At 36.7% G+C, this 20681-nt stretch overlaps 3 protein-coding genes across 3 annotated transcripts in view; all 3 read left to right on the top strand.

Annotated features, from left to right (window-relative positions):
- Window positions 1–5649, top strand: part of LOC135684728 (structural maintenance of chromosomes protein 4) — a 29217-nt gene extending 23568 nt beyond the window's left edge. Inside the window, exons 31-37 of the mRNA XM_065200364.2 lie at window positions 598–705; window positions 1408–1485; window positions 1944–2099; window positions 2525–2601; window positions 3599–3677; window positions 4384–4488; window positions 5213–5649. Of these exons, the coding sequence (XP_065056436.2) occupies window positions 598–705; window positions 1408–1485; window positions 1944–2099; window positions 2525–2601; window positions 3599–3677; window positions 4384–4488; window positions 5213–5356 (747 nt within the window). The 3' untranslated portion in view covers window positions 5357–5649. The remainder of the gene's footprint in view (window positions 1–597; window positions 706–1407; window positions 1486–1943; window positions 2100–2524; window positions 2602–3598; window positions 3678–4383; window positions 4489–5212) is intronic.
- A 3327-nt stretch (window positions 5650–8976) lies between these two features.
- LOC135684736 (uncharacterized) lies at window positions 8977–10392 on the top strand. The gene is made up of 3 exons (XM_065200379.2): window positions 8977–9094; window positions 9511–9681; window positions 9998–10392. Exons 1-3 carry the CDS (start codon window positions 9061–9063, stop codon window positions 10279–10281), a joined length of 489 nt encoding a protein of 162 aa, XP_065056451.2. The 5' UTR covers window positions 8977–9060; the 3' UTR covers window positions 10282–10392.
- Window positions 10393–13951: 3559 nt separating this feature from the next.
- Window positions 13952–19657, top strand: LOC135684476 (motile sperm domain-containing protein 1). The gene is made up of 6 exons (XM_065200056.2): window positions 13952–14348; window positions 14727–14802; window positions 16409–16553; window positions 17410–17476; window positions 18694–18864; window positions 19413–19657. The coding sequence occupies exons 1-6, from the start codon at window positions 14198–14200 to the stop codon at window positions 19442–19444; spliced, it is 642 nt and encodes a 213-aa protein (XP_065056128.1). The 5' UTR covers window positions 13952–14197; the 3' UTR covers window positions 19445–19657.
- Window positions 19658–20681: the final 1024 nt, after the last annotated feature.

Consider the following 20681-nt stretch of genomic DNA (forward strand, 5'->3'; position numbering starts at 1 on the left):
AAACGAAAGCCCTCACATCTCTTATTTCCATGAAATTTTCTCACATCTCTTATTTCCATGAAATTTGCTACGAATCCCAAAGGAACAAAGCGGTCCGTAGCAAACCCTGCCCTCGTCTTCTGATTCCCGAATATCAACAAAACCTAGGCCATGTGGGGATATTGAAAAATCACTCATCTTTCATAATCAATAGGATATACGCTTTTCAAACAGCGCAGAGGAAAAACCAGGGCACTCCTTCATAAGGATAGCTTTTCGGTGTTCTAAAACGTACCTTCGGCAGCTCGGTAATAACAAATAAAAAAAGCCGAGATTGCAACACAGCTGTGCAAGGAATGCCTTAATGAACACGGGCTTTTTGTAACTAAATGAGAAGGCCAGTCACAAGAGCGTTTGGATCAGTGTACCACCCAATAAGCAAAACATTGTTTCTTCCTCACGACATATCCTGAAACCCATTTCCGTATTTTAGCAGTATTTCCTATTGTGCCAGCACTTAGTCTTATATAGAATGATCTTTACCTGTTGATGTCAAGGATTCTTACATTACCCTGCCAATGCTTCTATTTCAATTGCAAATGATTGAATTCTGAATAGATCAACAAGCTGTCGCTTCATAATGTTGGAACTGAGGCAAGTGAACCAGAAAAACTGCCAACATTCGAGGATGAGGAGTTGAAAGACATTGACCAAGAGAATCTGCAGGTAAATGATTTATCTCTAAAATGCGAAAAGACATTTCTTGTTACGTCTCCGTCAACACAATGTCGAAATTGTTTCGGCTATAACATTTCGGCTATAATGTGACCTAAACTTTGTCTCCTATTTCCTACCATTGATTTATATAGAGGCTTTGTCATTTCGGCTTAAATACATAGTAGATCAATCTCAGTCTGCAAAATAGTAAAAAGATGTATTGCTCTATCTTTGGTTCTAGGCAATTTTCTCCACCGAATGAGATTAGCATATCTACATATTCAGCGAAATACTTGCATATGAATTTCTCTAACGTTTCGTCCATGTCTTCACGGTTCCTGTCTAAATTTGGCGGACCCTCTCGTTTATAAGCAATGGCCCTTTTGTTTATAAGCAATAGCTGCTCCTCTTCTCAACAACCCTACTGTTTAATGAATTCCCTTACCTCTTTTCCCAACAACCCTTCCTTCCATTCTTCCCATTATTATATCTCTAATCTGCCAACTCGCCTTATTTAATGGCTCCTCGAAATGCGTCCTCGGCAACCTTTACAGCTAAGAACGACTTTTCATATACAGAACAAGTCATTAAAATTTAATCTTCCCTACAGCAAACAGGTCCCAAGTCTCCCTTTATCGTCTTAGCTCTTTGTTGGACATTTCTTAAGTTTTGCATTGTTTTTAGAGTAAAAATCAAATGTTCCCTTTTTAGTACAAAATATCTGTGGAAGAAGAAAAACTGAAAGCAATGCAACCAAATATGGCTGCTATCGCTGAATATCGCAAGAAGGTATGAAGATTTCATTATAATCACATTTACAACTCACAGCTCTGTGACCTCATAGTTTGGACTGTCCGATAAATGCTCATTAACTTTCCTTTATAGCCTTGTTGCGGTATTTCATATTTGTTGGCTAGAAGGGGGAAAAAGTCTTTCCGAGTATAGGATACTATTCTCTCCACACAGACTGTTTGTTTTGAAGACTCTTCGTTTGAACAGAAGATCGGGGTTTTAGGTTCTCGAAAATTTTGCCAAAGGTTTGATCGAATTTGCTCCTTCATTTCAATACCATAACCTGCTTAGGTTCAAAATTTACTTAGATTTCCGCCAGGATGGTGGGCAATTTTGCTTTAAACTTCCTGATATGAATTACAGAATTTCATTAAACTGAATATGTTCTCCTTTCCCGCCCCCTTTAAAAAGACCACCTATCTGTGTCTTGCTAAGTTCTTCTTTCGCTTTTACAGGAAGAGGCCTATTTGGAACGCGTTGCACAGTGTGATGAAGTGACGTCAGAACGTGATACCAAGAGAAAAGAGCATGAATCTCTCAGAAAGCAAAGACTGGAGGAGTTCATGGCTGGATTCAGCACAATCACCACAAAGTTGAAAGAAATGTACCAGGTACCGAACTTTGTGACGGCTTCTCATGAACAGCACAAAGTCTCTACTGAATTTTGTTACGAAAATTTCTCCATTTCAATGCAGTTTATCACTATAAGAACTTACATTTTCTGACTTCCTTTTCAACCGCTACTATGATAATTTCAAGCTCGTACTGTGATTGTCGTAATCGTCAATTCATAACTATGAAGATCTTCATTATTAAATAATGAAGCCTTTTCTTTTCCAGCATTCTTTCAGCCCAAACATAGAACCGACAACCCTTTTAAACCCTGCTACTGAGACTTAGAATCGACAATCTTTCAACTCAGACTCATAACTAACAATCTTGTTGCTAAGACTAATAGCCGAACATATTACAACTATGACCAATCATCTTAGCAAAATTATTCATCTGAGAAACGAATTTGATATCTTCTGTGTAGATGATCACGCTTGGGGGAGATGCAGAGTTGGAATTACTGGACAGTCTGGATCCATTTTCAGAAGGCATAGTTTTTAGGTATGTAAAAAGCATTAACCTTGAATACAGAACAGGAAAAGCGGCTTTGAAAGGAAGGGCTTTGATATTTAAGAAGACCTTTCTCATGTTTCTGCTTGAATGAGATTGGTAACTGAAATGAGAAGGGCGAGGCTGAATAAGAGTTTGTATGCTGCACCTCCTTTGAAGACATCTTTGTGGCAGCACGTAGAAGTAAATGGCACTTGATCACAAGAATAGTAGAGCCATTTATTGAAATATCTGAAATCCATTTTTCTGTAAACTACATTGTGTAGATGCTCAGTTAATTTATCGAACTTCGTTATTTACTGGTTTAGTAGGTTGGTTTTGATATAAAGATGCTCAACCAAATTTGATTTGGGGTGATAAGTAGAAATGTGCATTATTTTGTTTCACTATGTGCCGAACGCTTGCTGATGGTTCTTCTCGAACTGGGAGACATGCACAATCTGCTGGAAGTGGAAGTATCTTTAGCTTGATTGTGTAACCCTGACAAGCAGGCCTGATTTCCACACTCTTACTGCTCAAGTTGCACGAAAGTGTTGTTGGTAGGCACTTTGCAGACCAGATGGTCAGATTCTAATGTCCTTTAAAGTTTTTTCTCATTAAATTCGTCTTTCAAGGGCGTCTTCTTAAAGTTCGTCCTCTAAAATGCGTCCTCTTAAGTGCGTCATCGCATAGATGCAGTAAGCAACACCTTAAAGCACAGCCATCCTTTTGTAGGGTGATTTGAAGAAGTAATCTAAAAATTAAAAAAATAGAAAAAGCTTAGTATCTCGAACATTCAATCATTTAGATTGAAATGAAGTCTACCCTCTTGGCTTTCTACAAAGGGAGCATAGAATTGCCAGCTGCAGAGATAATGGCTGATTTAGCTCTGTCTTTTTTCCAGAGATTGTCATGTTATCCTTGAATTTTCGCATTCTTGCATGTACACGTTTCATCATTTTGGTGTTAGAAAATGAATATATAATTTTGTTTCTTTTTCTAACTTTAGCGTGCGACCTCCCAAGAAATGTTGGAAGAATATTTCGCATCTTTCCGGCGGGGAGAAGACATTGAGCTCACTTGCTTTGGTACGTTGTTGATTTTCAATTTTCATTTTTGTGGCGGCTTACATCACGTATCGTTCCCGTCTTCTATTCCTTCCTCTGGAACTCACGTCCCATCTCATGAATTTTGTTACGACTGTTATGACCTAAACGCTCATTTTATTAATGAGTCATCAAATACTGTCCCAGAATTTTTTGCAGCGAATACAGATCACTTGGAGCCCTCTCAGAACACCCAGTGATCTGTCTGAGCTGTTCATTAACAACCGATTGTTTCTTATGATATTGCATATTGCGATATATCGATGTTACGTCGTTTTCGTAGATGTTAGGTGGTTCCCGTAGATGTGCGGTCGATATAAGATTGTTGCCGTAGATGTTAGATAGATGTTTGATAGTTTTCGTTCCTGTTAGCACTGAAGCCTGATTCAAATTTTTGGCACAGAAGCTTTGTTAACATCTTACATCACCAGTTTTAGATCACTGTTTGTCAACCAGGCACACGTTTTTGCATCAGGAGCATAGTCTATTGTCAGCAAATTTTTGATACAGCAGAAATTTATTTCCTTCAATAGGTCATATAAACAGCTGATTCAAACTATGTTGAGTATCATTCAGCAACGTTCTACTTTGTCACGATTATTTCTCTTTAATCGTGCGAATTCTCTCCATGTATTCATAATTTGACCCGTCCCTTCTCTGCTGAAGTTGGCTCTTGTGTAATTTCAAGGTATTTGCACTCCACCACTACAAACCAACGCCCCTCTACGTCATGGATGAAATCGATGCTGCCTTGGACTTCAAAAATGTGTCAATCGTTGCAAATTATATAAAGGTAAGAAGAATTATAGATTGAAAATTGTGTCAAAGAGGCTAGTTTTAAGAATATGTTTTTGAAGTATAAAATCTCAAAGAACCCACTAGAATATCTCTCAACCAATGAAATCTGTTCCTTCAGGGCTTACTTGACCAGGGCTTAATTGAACAGCAGGACGCATAGCAAGTTTTCTAAAGGCTTGCCCTTGTTTTTTTACCTTGTTTGTAAAGTTTAAAGTTTGTAAACAAAAAGTGGATCACAATGGAAAGGATAGTAGTTATATGGCAGTGTCCCATCCACTCTTTGATAGCTTTTATACTCTTTTGATTCTATACTTATTTTTTATACCATTCGGCTGTTTTTTTTTCAAATTTAGAACCATTTCATAATGCCCTTTCAGTTCATATCGTCCGAATTCAAAATTCAAAGAAAAACATTTTTGGCGTGAGGCGTCATCTCGCATCCAGTCTTTTGGCTTAACAAGACCAAACTTTCTTTTGCAAGACTTCACTCTATGATGCCCTCTTTAATACTGAAGTTCCCATTTTCACCTTTTCACTTTTCCCAATCCTTCTATTTCCTTTTGTTTTCCCTTACGTATTTGCTTTTCCCTTCCCGCCGTTTTCTCTTATTTCCCCTTCCCATTCTACCATTTTTATTTTCCTTTCTTTCCCTTGTTTTTATCTGTTTATTTTATCCTTTCCATCCCTAAAATTCAAATTTTGTCTCCTGTTTTTTCCAGGAACGGACAAAAAATGCCCAGTTTATCATTATCAGTCTACGGAACAACATGTTTGAGCTGGCTGATCGCCTGGTTGGAATCTACAAAACAAACAACTGCACAAAGAGTGTTGTTATAAACCCTGAACTTCTAGTAGCGTCGTAGAATTGCATTTAACATGTTTGTAAGGTCTTACGCATGTTTGCACGTGGTTGTGAGGTCTTACGAAATATTTGTATTTATACTGCAAACCCATACTGAAACATCCTAATGGTAAGCTTATGCTTTTTCAATTGTAGTAGCCACATCAACCTAATCATGGTAAGTTAAATCTTTTTTTATTTGTCTAGTTAAAAATGTGTATCGAGAAAGGTTTTTCGTCTTTTCTATTAAATACTAGTATGTAATTTTTGTTGAATAATTTAAGAAATTTCTTCGTTATCAACTGCTTTTGATCATACCCGGTGTTTACTTCTAAATCGTCTTTTTTTCCGCATTACGAAGTTAACAATCCATCACACGTGTTGGTTAATTTTCTTCTTTTAAATAACTTAAGTCTGTGTTAACCCTCCTTTGTCGTAATCCTGTAAACCTGGGGAGAAAATTTTTCTGTCAGTTGTGATGAAATATTCGATTTTCAACTTTGCATTTTTCTGATTATACATTTCAGATCTATTAGCCCTTTATCCAGTTTGAAATATTTGAAGATATCACATAAAGGGGCTTATTCACTCCGAACCTTTGCAGACGCTTTTATTTCGGAGCTACCCGTTTTCGCTCCCCACTTTCCGATGATTTCATTTTTTTTGAAGGGGAATTCCAAGTATTTGATCCCGAACTGATGCCATCATTGACACAGCGATGAATTATAACCTAGAATGGAAGAACGGGCATTGTAATCCTACATATAACATAGGTTATGGAGTGTGCGATAGATTCAACTTAAGTCGACTTAAAATATAGTGATTAGTAGCATTGAGGATAAAGGTAAACCCTTTCGTTGAGTTATTCAAATTTATTTCTGCTTGCATTGATATGCAGAATAACAGGATAGATTATGTGAAGGTATGCATGTGTCCTGTATCCAATCTGTTGGCATGGAATGCATCTGTTAAAGGAGGTACTTGTTGTATTTGTTGCATAATGAGCTAGAGTGGCCAGTTAAACTTTCCTTGCTGCCTTTTATCTCTGATATTCATTTGCTGCTTGGTGGGCAGGTTGCTAACCGTGAAGATTTTTGGGGCAACGCTGAATAAATGAATTGTGAAATGTTCTGAAATATTCTAAGTATATGTTAAGGAACTAGATTTTTTGCTTACAAAGGACTTATTTTGAGTTTGATATTGTCCTTCTAAGTTAGCTGAAATAATAACTACTAAATTATACCAGAAGTTTGCAATGCGCCTAACCCTGTACTGGGTTCCCATTTGTCCAGTTAAATGGAATGATTGGCAGTATCGCATGCCTAAGAGTATTCAAGAAAAAAGGTAATATTCTCTAGTTTTGTTTGCTGTGTCTAGTCTTGCTTTAAAGTTTTTTTTGCTTTGCCTTCAATCGATGCTTAATGTGAAAGTCTTTCTGTAGGGCAGTTTTTGATTGTTTTAGTGAATGCCGAAATATCTAGCACTAAAAGATTCGGCTAATTTTATTTTTTAATTTACGTTGAAAAATGAATTTCTTTTATGCCTTTTACTTTTCGAGAACTATTCTGATATTTTGATGCAAAAGCTTGAGGAATTTCAGCGTCTCCAAGATAGAGCTAATAAATAATTGAAAATATGACGGGGCCATAATGACATAAAAAATGATAAACGGCCTTCGCCCTGACAGCCTCAGAGGTAGATTGGTCACCATGTTGGAAAAATACAGTTATTTCACCAAGAGCCAGCTTGATAGTTGATACTAAAATCCAAAGGCAAAATCTGCAATTCTCAAAGAGAGGTTTCTTTTACTCTGGTGCCAAAACATCGAATAAGATTACATCGTAACATCAGATAGTGCCCCTACAACCTCCATGTTTAAAAGGAATTCCTGCAAGCCAATAAGCACCAAAAGCACGATTCATAGGTATATTAGCAACTTTTATTCGAGTATTGTCAAATAAATACTTTGTTGTAGTAGTAGTAGTTTGTTTATGCCGATAGGGTATTTGTGGATAAAAGGTATATAAACGAAATGAAATGAAATGCATAACAACAGCCCCCTTCCCCCTATACACAAACATACGCTCTTTGTAGAAGCAGTGCTACGGGGCACCCCCACAACCCCAAGAGTAATAAATCGTCTCTTTACTAAGCAGATTCAGCATTTTACTGCTTACCTGGCAAACTTGATGGTCAGCATAAATTAAGAAATATATTTAAAGGGCTTGTATATTTGACTGTTATCATTTTCGTTTCTATTTGATCCACTACATTTCTTGGCACCATTATATCTTGTCTGTTAGCAAAATGAAACCAGTGAGAACTAAACTCCATTTTACAATGCTTTGGAGACATCGAGAGTTATTAACGATTGTTGGGTGCGAGTATCAGAAAATCGATAGAAACCATCAATTACCTCTCCGAGCAGCTTTGATGTCCCAAGCGGACCTTTAATTGTAGGGCTGGCTACTAACGAATCAAAGACTATGGTAGTCAAGTCCTTGAATGGTAGGGCTCCATAATACTTGAGTGCTCTCTACCCCGAGTTTGCTCTCCTCGTAATATAACCTCCGTAACACGGAGACCGACTTAAGGGTGCCGAAAAAAGATCCTTAAGTGAAGTGGCTAGAAAGGTTTTATGTAGGGGTGCGAATTATGGCAAAGCCTGCCAGCCGAGTCAAAGCAGGCAACCTCTCTGTATAGTTTAAAAAAACTATTTAGCAGAAAGACCTTTCGTTTTTGTTGTAGTTTAGGGATACTGTAAACTTAGAATATTATAAAAAATGTTTTATAGTTTAATTTATCTAATAGTTTTATATTTTTTTTAATTTGTTTTGTTAGACTGTTATCAGTTTTTATCTGTTAGACTAGTATTTAATGGGTTTTGTAGAAGAACAACTCTCCTTAAAAAATTAAATATGAGTTTGAAATTAATATATGAATGTAAAGCAAGAGTAGGCCTACGCCTGTCGACAGTCTTGGTACATTAAACTCAGTTTACAAGGGAAAATTCAGCCACCCCTCCCCTTTCAAGTATGTTGATTTACTATAAAACGACGTAGGAGATTATGAAGTTTTTTTGTGTGGCTTGAATTATATTTGTCTAAATTATTAGCACTGTTTTTGGGGAAAGAAGATGCAAAAATACAAGTATTCGGGGGAAAATTGAAAAGTATAAAAACGTATCGCAAATGTTCCAAGCACTTTTGGCAGGCATTGTAAATTTTTTGCCATCCCAGATTGGTGTATGGGCATTTAATTATATCCAAAAATCCTCTTTTGATCTAAATATTTCTGTTAGGAATTCTCTACACCCACACTGAAGCTCATTTATAGCAAGTTAACTCATTTCCGATTTTAGTTTTCATTACTCTGCTAACTATCTTGAATTCACATTTTATATTCATTAGTTCTAATAGCCACAATAATTTTAACCAAACGTGCATTTCACACATAAATCAGTTTCTCAATTGCATGTATTTTGTACCATAGAATGATTTAGTTCATCGTTTGCAAGCTTCTCGGCATTATCCAGAAACTGGAAATACATTTAATTAATCAATAATGGGCCAGCTTTGCCACAAGGCTCTATATCAGCTTGTGAAAAGTTAATTGAGGCTAGTAATTGCATTTTGGATTTCTATAAAAAGCGGGTACAGCTCGGGATTCACCAGTCACCCCTGCGTTGGTTCCAGTAGTGACAGTGAGAAAAGTTCAAGTGCAGTCATGAAGGTTTTGATGATCTCTTGTTTGCTGTTTGGTAAGTCACGTGTTTATCTCCAATTTTATACAATATATGGACTGTGTTAGTATAAGCAACACTATAGTTCAAGTAACAGCTAGGATCAAATCAACGTCTTGGGAAGCAATGTCCTTTCCGTAAGGACTTGGTGTTTTTTCGATATCATGCTTTTGATCCTCTTTGAAAATTAGAGCCAAACGCAATACACAATCAAGTAACTAAATACAAATTCTATTTATACTGCTCCATTGTGACGTGTACTAGGCTTCGGTTCCCAATTTTGTCCTACAATTTAGTCCTACGATAGGTTTATTAAAAGATTTATTGACTCTTACCTGTGCTGTCTTAGATCTCGGGGGATCTTGCTCAACAATCTACTTTAGCTTGCTTTTTGACCTATACTTGTGTTTCATCCAAATCTCTCGTTCTTTTAGGCATTGCCTCTGCAATGTACATTGAGAGCGAAAACGATGCTGAAGAAGACCCAACATATGGAGGCTATGGATATGGGTACAAAGTGAAAGTCGTTAAGGGTCCTCCCGGCCCACCCGGACCTCCAGGACCACCCGGACCAGTAGGGCCAGCTGGCCCACCTGGAAGGAGAGGTGAGTTTCCCGTTTCAATGATTCAAATTGTTTATTTGGCTTTTTTATTTGGTTTGTCGCGTCATCAAGTACAAGGCTTTAGATTGAAATTCAATGTTGGTAAAAAAGGGCCGTTCTAAAACTCTAAAAAATTGATTTGTTTAGACCTATGAAAAATTTCACTTACATTGATTGTTTTCCGTTTCATTTTCGTTTTATCAGCTGTACCTCGGCAATCGTGTATTTCTATAGCAATGAAAAAGTATATTGTACCAAGGTCGATTTCTTTAATGTAATGGGCATTGCGATTTTTGTTGATGCTTTTCTCCTTCTCTAGGACCAAAAGGACCTCCAGGAAGCCCCGGCAGGAAAGGACGACCTGGACGCCCCGGACTACCAGGGCTTAACGGACGACCGGGTCGCCCAGGAAAGCCTGGAAAGCCAGGACGCCCAGGTAGACGAGGTTATCCTGGAAGACCTGGAAGGCCAGGGAGAAAGGGAGAACCAGGAAGAGACGGCAGACCAGGACGTAGGGGACCAAGAGGTCCTGCTGGACCACGTGGCAGACCTGGAAAGCCAGGCAAGAAATACTTGTACTCTCACCATGGCAAAATCTATTAAGAGCTGGCCAACAGACTGCCTGCTTTCAGGACACTTATTTATTGACAAAAGTCTCGTAGCAATAACTAGTCTCGTAGCAATAACGTGAACCATTTCTAATTGTATGTTCCTTATTTCGCCTTTTTTGTTGCCAATCTCTTTTTATCTTGTCTATAATTAAGGGGGTCATAAAACAAACGGCGACAAGCTACTGGTCCTGAAATTTCTATAGTGGCCAATAGTTTTTCCCATTAATTCTAGCCTTAAGACCGCGTGTAAGAACCTAGGGATTTAAGAACCTTCTGACAGAAATTTGCTTTTTTAATACTCCAAAATATAAGAACCTGTGTAGCCAAATAATTCCTAACAGGTTCTTATATGTGGAGTTGAACCATTTAATTTATATACTTTTTCTACCAAAAACCGAAAAGGTGACAGAAAATTGGATTCTTCAAATGAAACTCAAAATGCAAAATGTATGTTGAATTTGAACTGTTATTATCATAAATTTGTGCTACTGTTTATTGAATGTATCATTGTTGGTGGACATTTGGCAACATTGGTGCAGTAATAAACATTTAGAATGAAAACGGACAAGATACAATATATTTTCTGATTATAAACAACAATATGTACACGGTAGAATTTAAGAACCAAATTAATAACATATTTAGCCTAAACTGTACTCAGGATAGGTGTGCTTAGGTGACATTTTTGAGTCTAAAATTTGAGCGAAAGATATTTTTTTGAGTCAGCCAATTATACAATTACTTGTTTAGGTTCATTAAATGCCGAATTATTTTTTTGGGTCTTGAATGTGAGAAAATTTTAATAAATAGAGAAAAATATGGTTTACACACTAAACATGACTTATTTTTCATTGATTGCAGATGAAAACTACATAAGAGTATTCAGAATGATGTAAGGAACTTCCATAAAAATAACAAGAGTCAAAAAAGAGTTCCGTATATTTGATTTCTTTGTGTCCATATAATACCTTGAAAATTCGTACCCTTTTCTTTGTTATTTTTTTGGTGTGCAAGACAAGACTTTGCTAAAAATTTGCTATTCTAAAAATTACTTTCTTGGGCTGATGGCTCGTACCCCCAGCCTGAGCATCCCTATCCTAAATATATATAAGTACCCCCCCCGGGTCTTCAAGCAGGTTTTTACTGTATTAGCAGGTTATATACGAGTTTTACAGTCAAGACAGCATAAAACAAAACAAAACTCGACATAGCAACGATATTTCTGCCACTAACTAAGTAACAAATGGAGTTGATAATAGAACGATGAAATTTCAAAGGCCACTCCTAATTTTTCGGGAAAAAACTTTTTGGTATCGGTAATGCTCTTGTGTCGAAATTTTGATAAAAGCTGTATGATGGAAGCAAATACCAAGGCAGCTCGATCAATATTCGCAAAGCTGTTAATATTGAATAATTCATTCAGATTCAAAAACATTATAAGTATAATATTTGAATGGATCAGCATGTTATCTTGGACACCAATACCGTCGAAACGAAATTCATATTGGGGGGAGGGGGGACTCATGTTCCTTCTTATTCAGTACACTGTTATAAAGGAAACCCCCCTCCCCCAGCCCCGGGTTCTGACGATACTGGACACTGGGAAAGCCATTAAATTGTTGGGGCCCAGTGCCCTATCTACGCTCTAGATATAACACAAAACGATATTTTCCACTATTGATCAAAATTTGATCGGAATTTGGAAAGAAGATTATGGGGCAGGAACGAAACAAAACAAAATTTGCCACTAAAACGATTTAATTTGTAAACTGTATGCAAAAGGCTTGAGAGTAAAAAATGCAAAGAATAGATGCAAGGAGAGTGGTATACACCAAGGCACCAAGAGGTATACACAATCTTGTATTCAGTGGTGAATTCTACGGGGAGAAGGGCAGGGGTAGGAGTCTATTGTTAAACTTTTTCATGATTTTGGGATGCTCCAAAACAGTCTTCCTAAACAATTGTGCGTTGATCTAGTCCTTAACAGGTCTATTTGCAAATATCTTGACATACGCTGCACAAGAACTGTTAATTCTTTTATTCCTAGCATATGTTCAAATAATATCTGCCCCTTTGAGGGTATTTGTAATAAATCGTGTTTTCCGGTCTCTCCTAATGCTGCACTGCCTCAGAAACGGAAACCATTATGAAAGGCGTTTGCTTGCCCTGTAAAGAGATGGGCATGGACATACAAAACCACACCCTATTTTACTGAAATGCCCCTAGAACCCCCTTGCTTACTTTTTAAGAAGTCACACCTGCCTGTATTGCAGAGCTTTTCCACATCAGTTTATAATAAAGTTTTGCTACGCCAAAGTAAATTTATCACCTGTTAATGAGTATTTTGAGAATTCTTTCGTGTGCCCTCTTGCGCTTTTCATAGCACCATACCCCTGCTTTATACCACTATACCCAGCGGCGTAGTGAGGAAGAGGCAAAAGGGACCGACACCCCCCAATGACAAAATATATATCTAAAAAGGGCGTTTTCTGGCGTTCAAAAGGGCGTGGACCCCCAATTTCCCCTTACCCAGCTCACTCTTGCCCCCCCCCCACAATCTTATAACCCTGGCTAGGTTACTGATTATACCCGAGTTTATCATAATATACCATAGCAGCTATACAGTTATGGCATTAAAGCCTCCTGTAGTTTCTGCTCCTGCAATGCTGATTGGATAATGCAAAATGATTCATATGAGTTTTTATGACAATTATAAAGAAATCTTAGTGCATGCTCTTGTAAATTTTCAACTTTCTGATTTCTGAGGCTATTTCAGTGGCGGAAATTCAGGCTTTCATTAGGGGGGAGGGGGTTGGTCCAGGCCTACGATTTTTCAACAAGATAACATCCTGGATCATGTCTAATTTTAAGAGACTGCACATTTTGATAAAAATAGATGATTTTCTGACGGGACCTTTTAGAAATCTTTGCTGACCACGCTATAATTAAGTAGCAAGAAGAACATTCCATTTATGATTTTTTATATCGAGATCGATGTCTCATCTAAGACAATTGATGATACAAGAGGTCAACCGATTACACTTATGAAAAGTCGTACGTCCATTTTATGGATTTTATCTTGTTTTTGTCTTTGAGAAATACGTTTGAAAATAACTTTTATTCGGAAGAATCCGATGGAAATTTCGGCTAATCTTTACGAAATTGAAATTAATTATACAATTCACAAGCAGTTTTGATTTTGGTCATACATTGTTTGATTGATTATTTAGTACTGGCTAATATTTTATCAGCTATGTTATGTTCAAATTTTGCAAAAGGGCACAGAGAGGTTATAGAGGCTCCTAGGGGTAAAAAGGAAAATGCAGATAAAATTTGGCAATTACACCCCTTAAATTAGCTTAAAATGCCTTTCAGAGCGTTTTCTTGGAGCAATTTCGACACGTTAAACGGTTGTCAATTATCCGAAGAAAGCCCGAATTTTCCGACTACATCGATGATTTGGGGGGGGGGGGGGACCCGAGCCCGGACGGATTATAACGGATTATTAGACATTAATAACTTTTCATGATTAGTTATCCGTTACTTATCCGTGGTTTTGCATTTAATAAATTGTTGTTTTTAATCGGTAATTTTTGTTTCATCAAGTGTTAGATTCGAGCAATTAACTAAGCTTCTGTGGAGGAAAGCTGCGCAGCTCCATTTGTTTTGTTTTGCTACTGCTTGCGTCAGAGGCCTAGATAGGGAATTAATATTCCCCTTTCTCGTCTGACGCCTGTAGTCATTTCTCAGGTTTAAAGTTCTCTAGTTTTGAGAGAGATTATTGGTGGTGATTCAAGCTTTGGTGAACCACTGTAATAAATGGTAAGCAGCAATTCTTTTTCTGAGAAGTCGTATGGTTGGCCTAAGTGAAGGGAGGCCAAACGAATAGGAACTCGACAAAGGAGTCGATGAAGAGAGAGAATTCAGACCAATTTGCGGAAGGGAAGTTGCCAGTTTTTGTTTTCCCGACATCATTAAACTTTTTTGCGGATGATCAATTCACTCACAAACAGGTTCTTACGCTGTACAACCCATACGAATTTGGAATAAGTTTTAAAGGTAGGTGTTTTCTCAAAATATCCCCTTGCTTGACCTTAAAACTTTTAGCCTGAAAACTTCCTTCAGATTGCCATTAAGCATTCAAGATAAAATGACAGTAGAGCTAAAAAAATGAATAACTCAAAGACAATTTATCATCTGAAATTTCACAATGAATACAATTTGTAGATATATCTGTTAGGTACTCTTTGTTTCTTATTTTATAATAGAACGAATTTCAATTACAAACAGCATTTAAATATATGAATGAAATACCAGGGAATCTCGTGAATTGAAATTTGTTATGTGATTCTTGATGTAATTTTTTTCATGTGCACCAAGCTCAATTTGTGAAATTTCCAATTATATTATGTACTAAATAGAATTTCAATTTTTCAGTTTTTTGTAATAACCCAAGAAAGTACAGTGTTGTTGAATCAGAGGGAGCAATCAAACCAAAATGTTGTATAGATATGTGAGTTAATATTTTCTTCTCTTTTTTGATATCTCTTTTTGATATCATTATATCATCCAAGTTGGATACTTAAACTCACTTGTAATTGCATACAGGCAAGCAAGCCAAACTTCAGCTGCAAAAGCTCCAACTACACTTCCAGAAATCAATGGTTGTTGTAGGCAAAATAAAATATATTGCAGCCAATTTTGATCCCCCTGGCACCTTATACCTGAGGAATCTCAAACTACTTACTGGAAACGCAGTATTGTAAGAAAGGAAACCATAATTTAGGCACATTCTCAAAACATTTAGAACAATAGGAATTATATTAAGTGTCAAAAGTTAGGAATTTGGTTCCATAGAACTGTTAAACAGAAGAATAGAGGGAAGGAGTCATTCACGTAGTACGTAAATTTCTTATATTTTCTATCACCCTCCCCCCTTATATGCTGGCCATCCTGTCCCCCTTTGCATATGTACCCTAATTGAGTCAAGCCCCCTCTTGACATTGCAAGAGACAACACAGTGAAAGGGAACTTTTCATTACAATGAAAACACAAAATACAAAATATAATATGTAAATGTTTTCTCTAAGATCAATAATAAAGAACCATTTATTGTGGTGATGAATATGTACCTAGCTCTATGCCCACATAATGCAAATGATCTGCATCACATCTCATGGTTGCAACTTAATACCAATTATCAAAGCTTTTTTGAAAGAACACTTGCTGAAAACATTTTGCATACGTACTTCAAGGTAATCAGCCCCCTTCTTCATTGTCCTGCATACATACAATGTGAATTGCCCTGAATGTATTTGATAAAATCGAACTGATAGAAGACAAGGAGTTTAAAAATTGTCTGATTCTTTGAGTTGCCTGTGGTGAAGTTATCATTGTCAAACAATGGTACATCTATCTAAATTGAGTTTAAGAAAATGGAATCTTTGTTGCAAAAGACAAGCAAATATGTTAGCCATTAAAAATATCAGAATGCAAGTTGTTTCATGTAAATATATTTTCTTTGATTTTACCAAACATCTTTTGAGAGATTGACCAGCATTGGTTAGACAATGTCTGCCTAAAAAGTGGAAGTTTCTCTAGATATGAGGCCTGACAGAAACCTAAAATATTGAGGAATGGACCAAAGGCTTGCAACAGTTAGACAAGGCTACAAGGAACATGATGGAAAATAGTTTTTGTTGTTGTGATCTAATGTAACATGTACCACATTCATTTTTCATGTTGATGTTTCATAGTTCCCTTTTTTCAGGAGCAAACCAATGACAATCATTTATGGTCAAATAAAAATTTATTGCTCCATCAAGGCTTCTAACCAAGTTCAAAACTCTATCAAGAAAATAGCCTAATTAGGGGAAGACCAGTTTGCTGCTAGACTAATGATAAACAAGGGTAATAAACTAGGGGCAGCTCTGCATAGCCAAAATCTTGTAAGGTTTTCAAACCTTTTTCACTGGGCAGTTGAAGTATGAATTGGACATGGTCAAATACATTAAGTTGAATGTTCCTAGAAATAATGCTGGTTGTTTTGTAGATGTATGTTAATTGGTGGGTCTACACATTGAATTTTCTTAGTCATCTGTTTTTCCCCATTTTTTTAGAGTCATCAGAATAACAGAGATAAATCTAGCACATTCTCAAGATGACAAATTTCGAATTCATGTGATTGAAAATGGTACCTCTGAAGTTCTTGGAAGAAAAGACATTCCAGTGCGCCTTTTGGCACATTCTGGAGACTCAAAACAGGTCAGTTCTGTATTTGGATTAGAGATTTTATATATCCGAAGGTGCGGGATGCCTTAGTTGTTAAAGGCAGTGACTACAGACCGAAGAGTCTGTGGTTCGAGTCCCTGGCATGACCAACCTTACACCCAGAGTCACCAGCTCTATGTAGTTCCAGGGGTAGGAATCACGAGGTGTGGACACATCAAGAGGATGGACCAGGACACTTCTTGATAAGCCTAGCTTATAAGTGTCCTAAAACCCACCTTTGGATGCTAGGTAGAAACAATAATAAAAAAACACAAATTTATCAGATTTTGTCTTCTTTATTCTGGATTTCTATATTCTGGATTCCAGATTTTGTATGAGTTCTTTATTCTGGATTCTACATTCCAGTTTACAGATAATATATTTTGCTGTTTTTGTATTCCATATCCTGAGTTTTGTATTCTGTTTTCTGGATTTTGTATTCAGATTTCCGGACTTTACATTTCATATTCAAGATTATATATTACAGATATTGTATTCCTAATTTCTGATTTGATGAATCTCTTACTGGTTGTTCCTTTCTTAGTAATGATTGACTTTTGCCATAAGACTGCGGTCAGTTTGATGCTGATTATTTGATATTATAAATTATGCCTAAAAAAGCAAATCCAAACTGAACATTGTGTTGAAAACACACCTTTTGATTAGATGTACTGTATCAAACAAGCATCTGTTTTTGGAAAATAATGTCACTTTTTTGATCTCCCAGTCAGCTAGAAACAAATAAGTATTCTTCGTTGACCCACAAAAAGGCTTCACTAAAAACAAGAAGTGTCTACAGACATGAATTTTTCTTTCTATACATGATACATCAGTGTTTAAATTTTTTTAGGAAAGGGACAAGGCGCTCAGCAGACAAAAGAGGCAGATTGAAAGTTTAATGGCTCTACATTCTTCTGGTAAGATATTATTGCTTATTAATTGAAGAAAAGGGGACAATTTTGGTGCAGGATTTGACTTTTGGTTTACTGATGCACTAAATTTGCAAAAAAAGAAGTTGATTAGAGAAATAATCATCTGGTCAGTAGAAATTTGCTGATAAACATTCACTCTGGGACCCGACCCTGGAAGCCTCCTTGAAAAGAATCGAATGACCTGGCTGCTTTTCCATTTCCCTATGTCCCCAGCAAGCTGACATTTTTGTCCCCAATCAATGTTAGATTCGATGCTATGTACGACATCCCACCTCATGTCAATCCAAGGCAGATTTCATGTCCCAAGCCATGCTTACCTGCTATGCCCCATGGGAATAAAAGCTAACTGGGCTTGTTACAAAAGATCACCTGGTCTCTAGATTGCGGATTGGGGAAGGAAGGATGCCTACCAATGATGAGTACCAAAGTCTGAATCCAAAGCACTATTATTCAAAAACGTTTTATTGTTGTAGTCAGCTAGGATAAAAAACAAGTTTTTGGAAAGTGATGTAGTTCTAGCCAGCGTAACTAATCGGGTCGAATAATGACGTTTGTGCAACAAAAAGGCTTTTTCTGTTACGTCAAATGAAGGAACTCCTGAAAACTGGGGAAAAAATATTTAATGAAGGAAAGCAGAAAGATATATGTCTTTCCCGCTCCAGTTATCAACAAGAAGAGGCAAATTTTAATCAGTGCACGCAACTGACCTTTCTACCCTCTTTAATGTTTCTGCCGTTCAATCTTTTAGTGGGCTACATGTATAAATTACACGTCTACCACATAGTCATGCATGGGGCCTCTAGTAATTTTTTTTTATATTCTCATAAAAATTTACAACGACAATCAATTACAATACAAAAGCCTAGGGAGCATGGAAATGCATAACAACCCTAAGACTTACACTTATCATAGAGACACAAATATTACAATAATAAGCTACAAAAGTGATTAGAGTGGTGTCGCCCATAGTTCCATTGGGTTGCAGATATGGCAAATATTCACAAAAAGCTCTAGTAATTTATGCATCGCATAATGAGAAGCCTATTTGAATGCAATTAAAGTCTACGCATTGTAGAAAATTTTTCTTTTTAATTATGTTATGATGTCATGGATCTATAGTGCTTGGTGAGCGAGCTTTTGTTTTTTCGCAAGATAATAACATTTTTTACTTCCATTCTTATACTATGCCATCTTTTCCGCAGGACATGTAATGGTTGAAAGACAGACACCAAGCATACCCGTGTTGCTGCTGTCATTTGCATGCGTATTAGCATTGATGCTGCCAACATATTTCGATGAAAAAGCATCATCCTCCATTCCACCGTATCTGCACCTGTCAATCAACCAAAAGCTGATTGCTGCGTATGTTCTCGGTAAGACTTCTTCTACCATATTTTTGCTTCCAGTATCTCTTTGTGTGTGAATTCTGTTGATTTTTCATTTAATTTCTACCTGTTTTGTAGGAGCGATAGCATGTTTTGAAATGTTTTCAGTTGATCTTGGAAAAAGCTCTAAATTTCCCTGATTATCTCTTACCAGATGAGTGCATTAGGTGAGAAACTTCCAGATATCAGGATTTATTCACTATACTATTGTTTATTGGGTATTCTGTTGTCACAAAACTGAATGTACCCTGTAAGAGAGACATATGATTACAACCTGATCCCTAGGGAAATATAATGCTCCCAATGTGCCATTTTAAGGGTCTGGAAAATCCCAACTCAGTTTATATCGAAATGGAGGTCCAAACACTTTTTTATACCGTACTTTGTACAATCACATAAAAGGTTCGAAGGCTATAGGCTGTCGTTGCTTGTCCACGGATGAATTGTCTCATAGTCGTGATCTCGTAATCTCCGTTTTGCCAGTTTTCGCAAATTATGACATATGATAGCATCACCGTTTTCGCTTTTTTGTTTAGGACTGGCCACAATGGCGCTGCTAAGAGCTTGATTGATGACACTGCGAAGGCATTCTTGAACTGGCACCAGGTCTTCAAGTATGACATACGAATAGCAATGCATGTTTGTTTGAAATTAACAAAGAAATATAAACTGCAATTCATTTATGTAGAAATTTTAATACCTAGTATTGTTTTTCAAATATATCGTGATATTGTTTAGAGGGTATGTGGAGATGTTTTCGGTATAAAAATATTTAGATGTTTTTGTGGCTCTTCCATAAACCTCGCTATCCCTGATTCTTTGCTTCAAAAATGAAGTAAAAATGGCGGCATCTCCATTTCTTCTTTGGGTAGGTGATGCAGAATGGCTATGAATCTATTAGTAAGATATATATATTTCATCAAAAGATCATCTCAACATTTCGAACGCTTCTCAGATGGCCTAGAAAGCAAAAGCAAGCATGCGCACTGCAACCTAGGATGTATATGTGCAAAGTGCGCAAAATCGCTTTTCTCTGAACATGCATGATATTTATTGTATTGTATACTTAAAAACAGATGTTTTTGTCAAGAATTCAGTCCAAAGTCGCTAGAAGTCATGCCACAATTATGTCTCTTAATGATCAAAATCTTTCAATAAATGAATTAAGTGATCTAAGAAATCAATTAAACCTATATGCAACTGTGGAAATTTCTGGTCGTTTCTGGCATTTTCAAAATACTTTCACTAAGACCAAACGTCAACTGCAATTTTTCTCAATATCAATGGTTATGCACTTGGTAAAATGTTGATTTTCTATAGAAAATTGTTTTGTGAAATCAGCACGCTATTGATTATTGTGAATATCATTCCTTTTTTGAAAACTTTTGGTTGTCGTTTATGTAAGATTTTTGACTTTATCAGACAAAACCTTGTTTGAAACTTTTCTTTATACCCAAGTCTAAAGGCTTGGTAGAAGTGCTGATTTTTAATTGAAAAAATATTTTGCACAAATTATGCATTGATGAATATTTTTCATCTGCAATGTAATTTTATTTGAAATAGTGGTCCATTTGGTCAGAAATGACATTGTTATGGTAAAATCTGTTACGGTTTTGCTGATGTTCAATGAACAATTGTTTAGGTCAAACAGAGGAACGTTATTTCGTGTCGGTAAGATATGAATCTAATTCAGCCAAAACCCCCTTTTGAAACTTTTCTTACGATTCAAGGCAGTAAGTTTGATAAAAATGTGGATTTTCAGTAGACAATTATTTTGCTATAAGCATGGTTTGGCGAATCTAATG

Source organism: Rhopilema esculentum, chromosome 21 (genome assembly GCF_057945365.1).
Source record: "Rhopilema esculentum isolate cy_ngs chromosome 21, ASM5794536v1, whole genome shotgun sequence".
In the NCBI taxonomy this organism is placed as follows: domain Eukaryota; kingdom Metazoa; phylum Cnidaria; class Scyphozoa; order Rhizostomeae; family Rhizostomatidae; genus Rhopilema; species Rhopilema esculentum.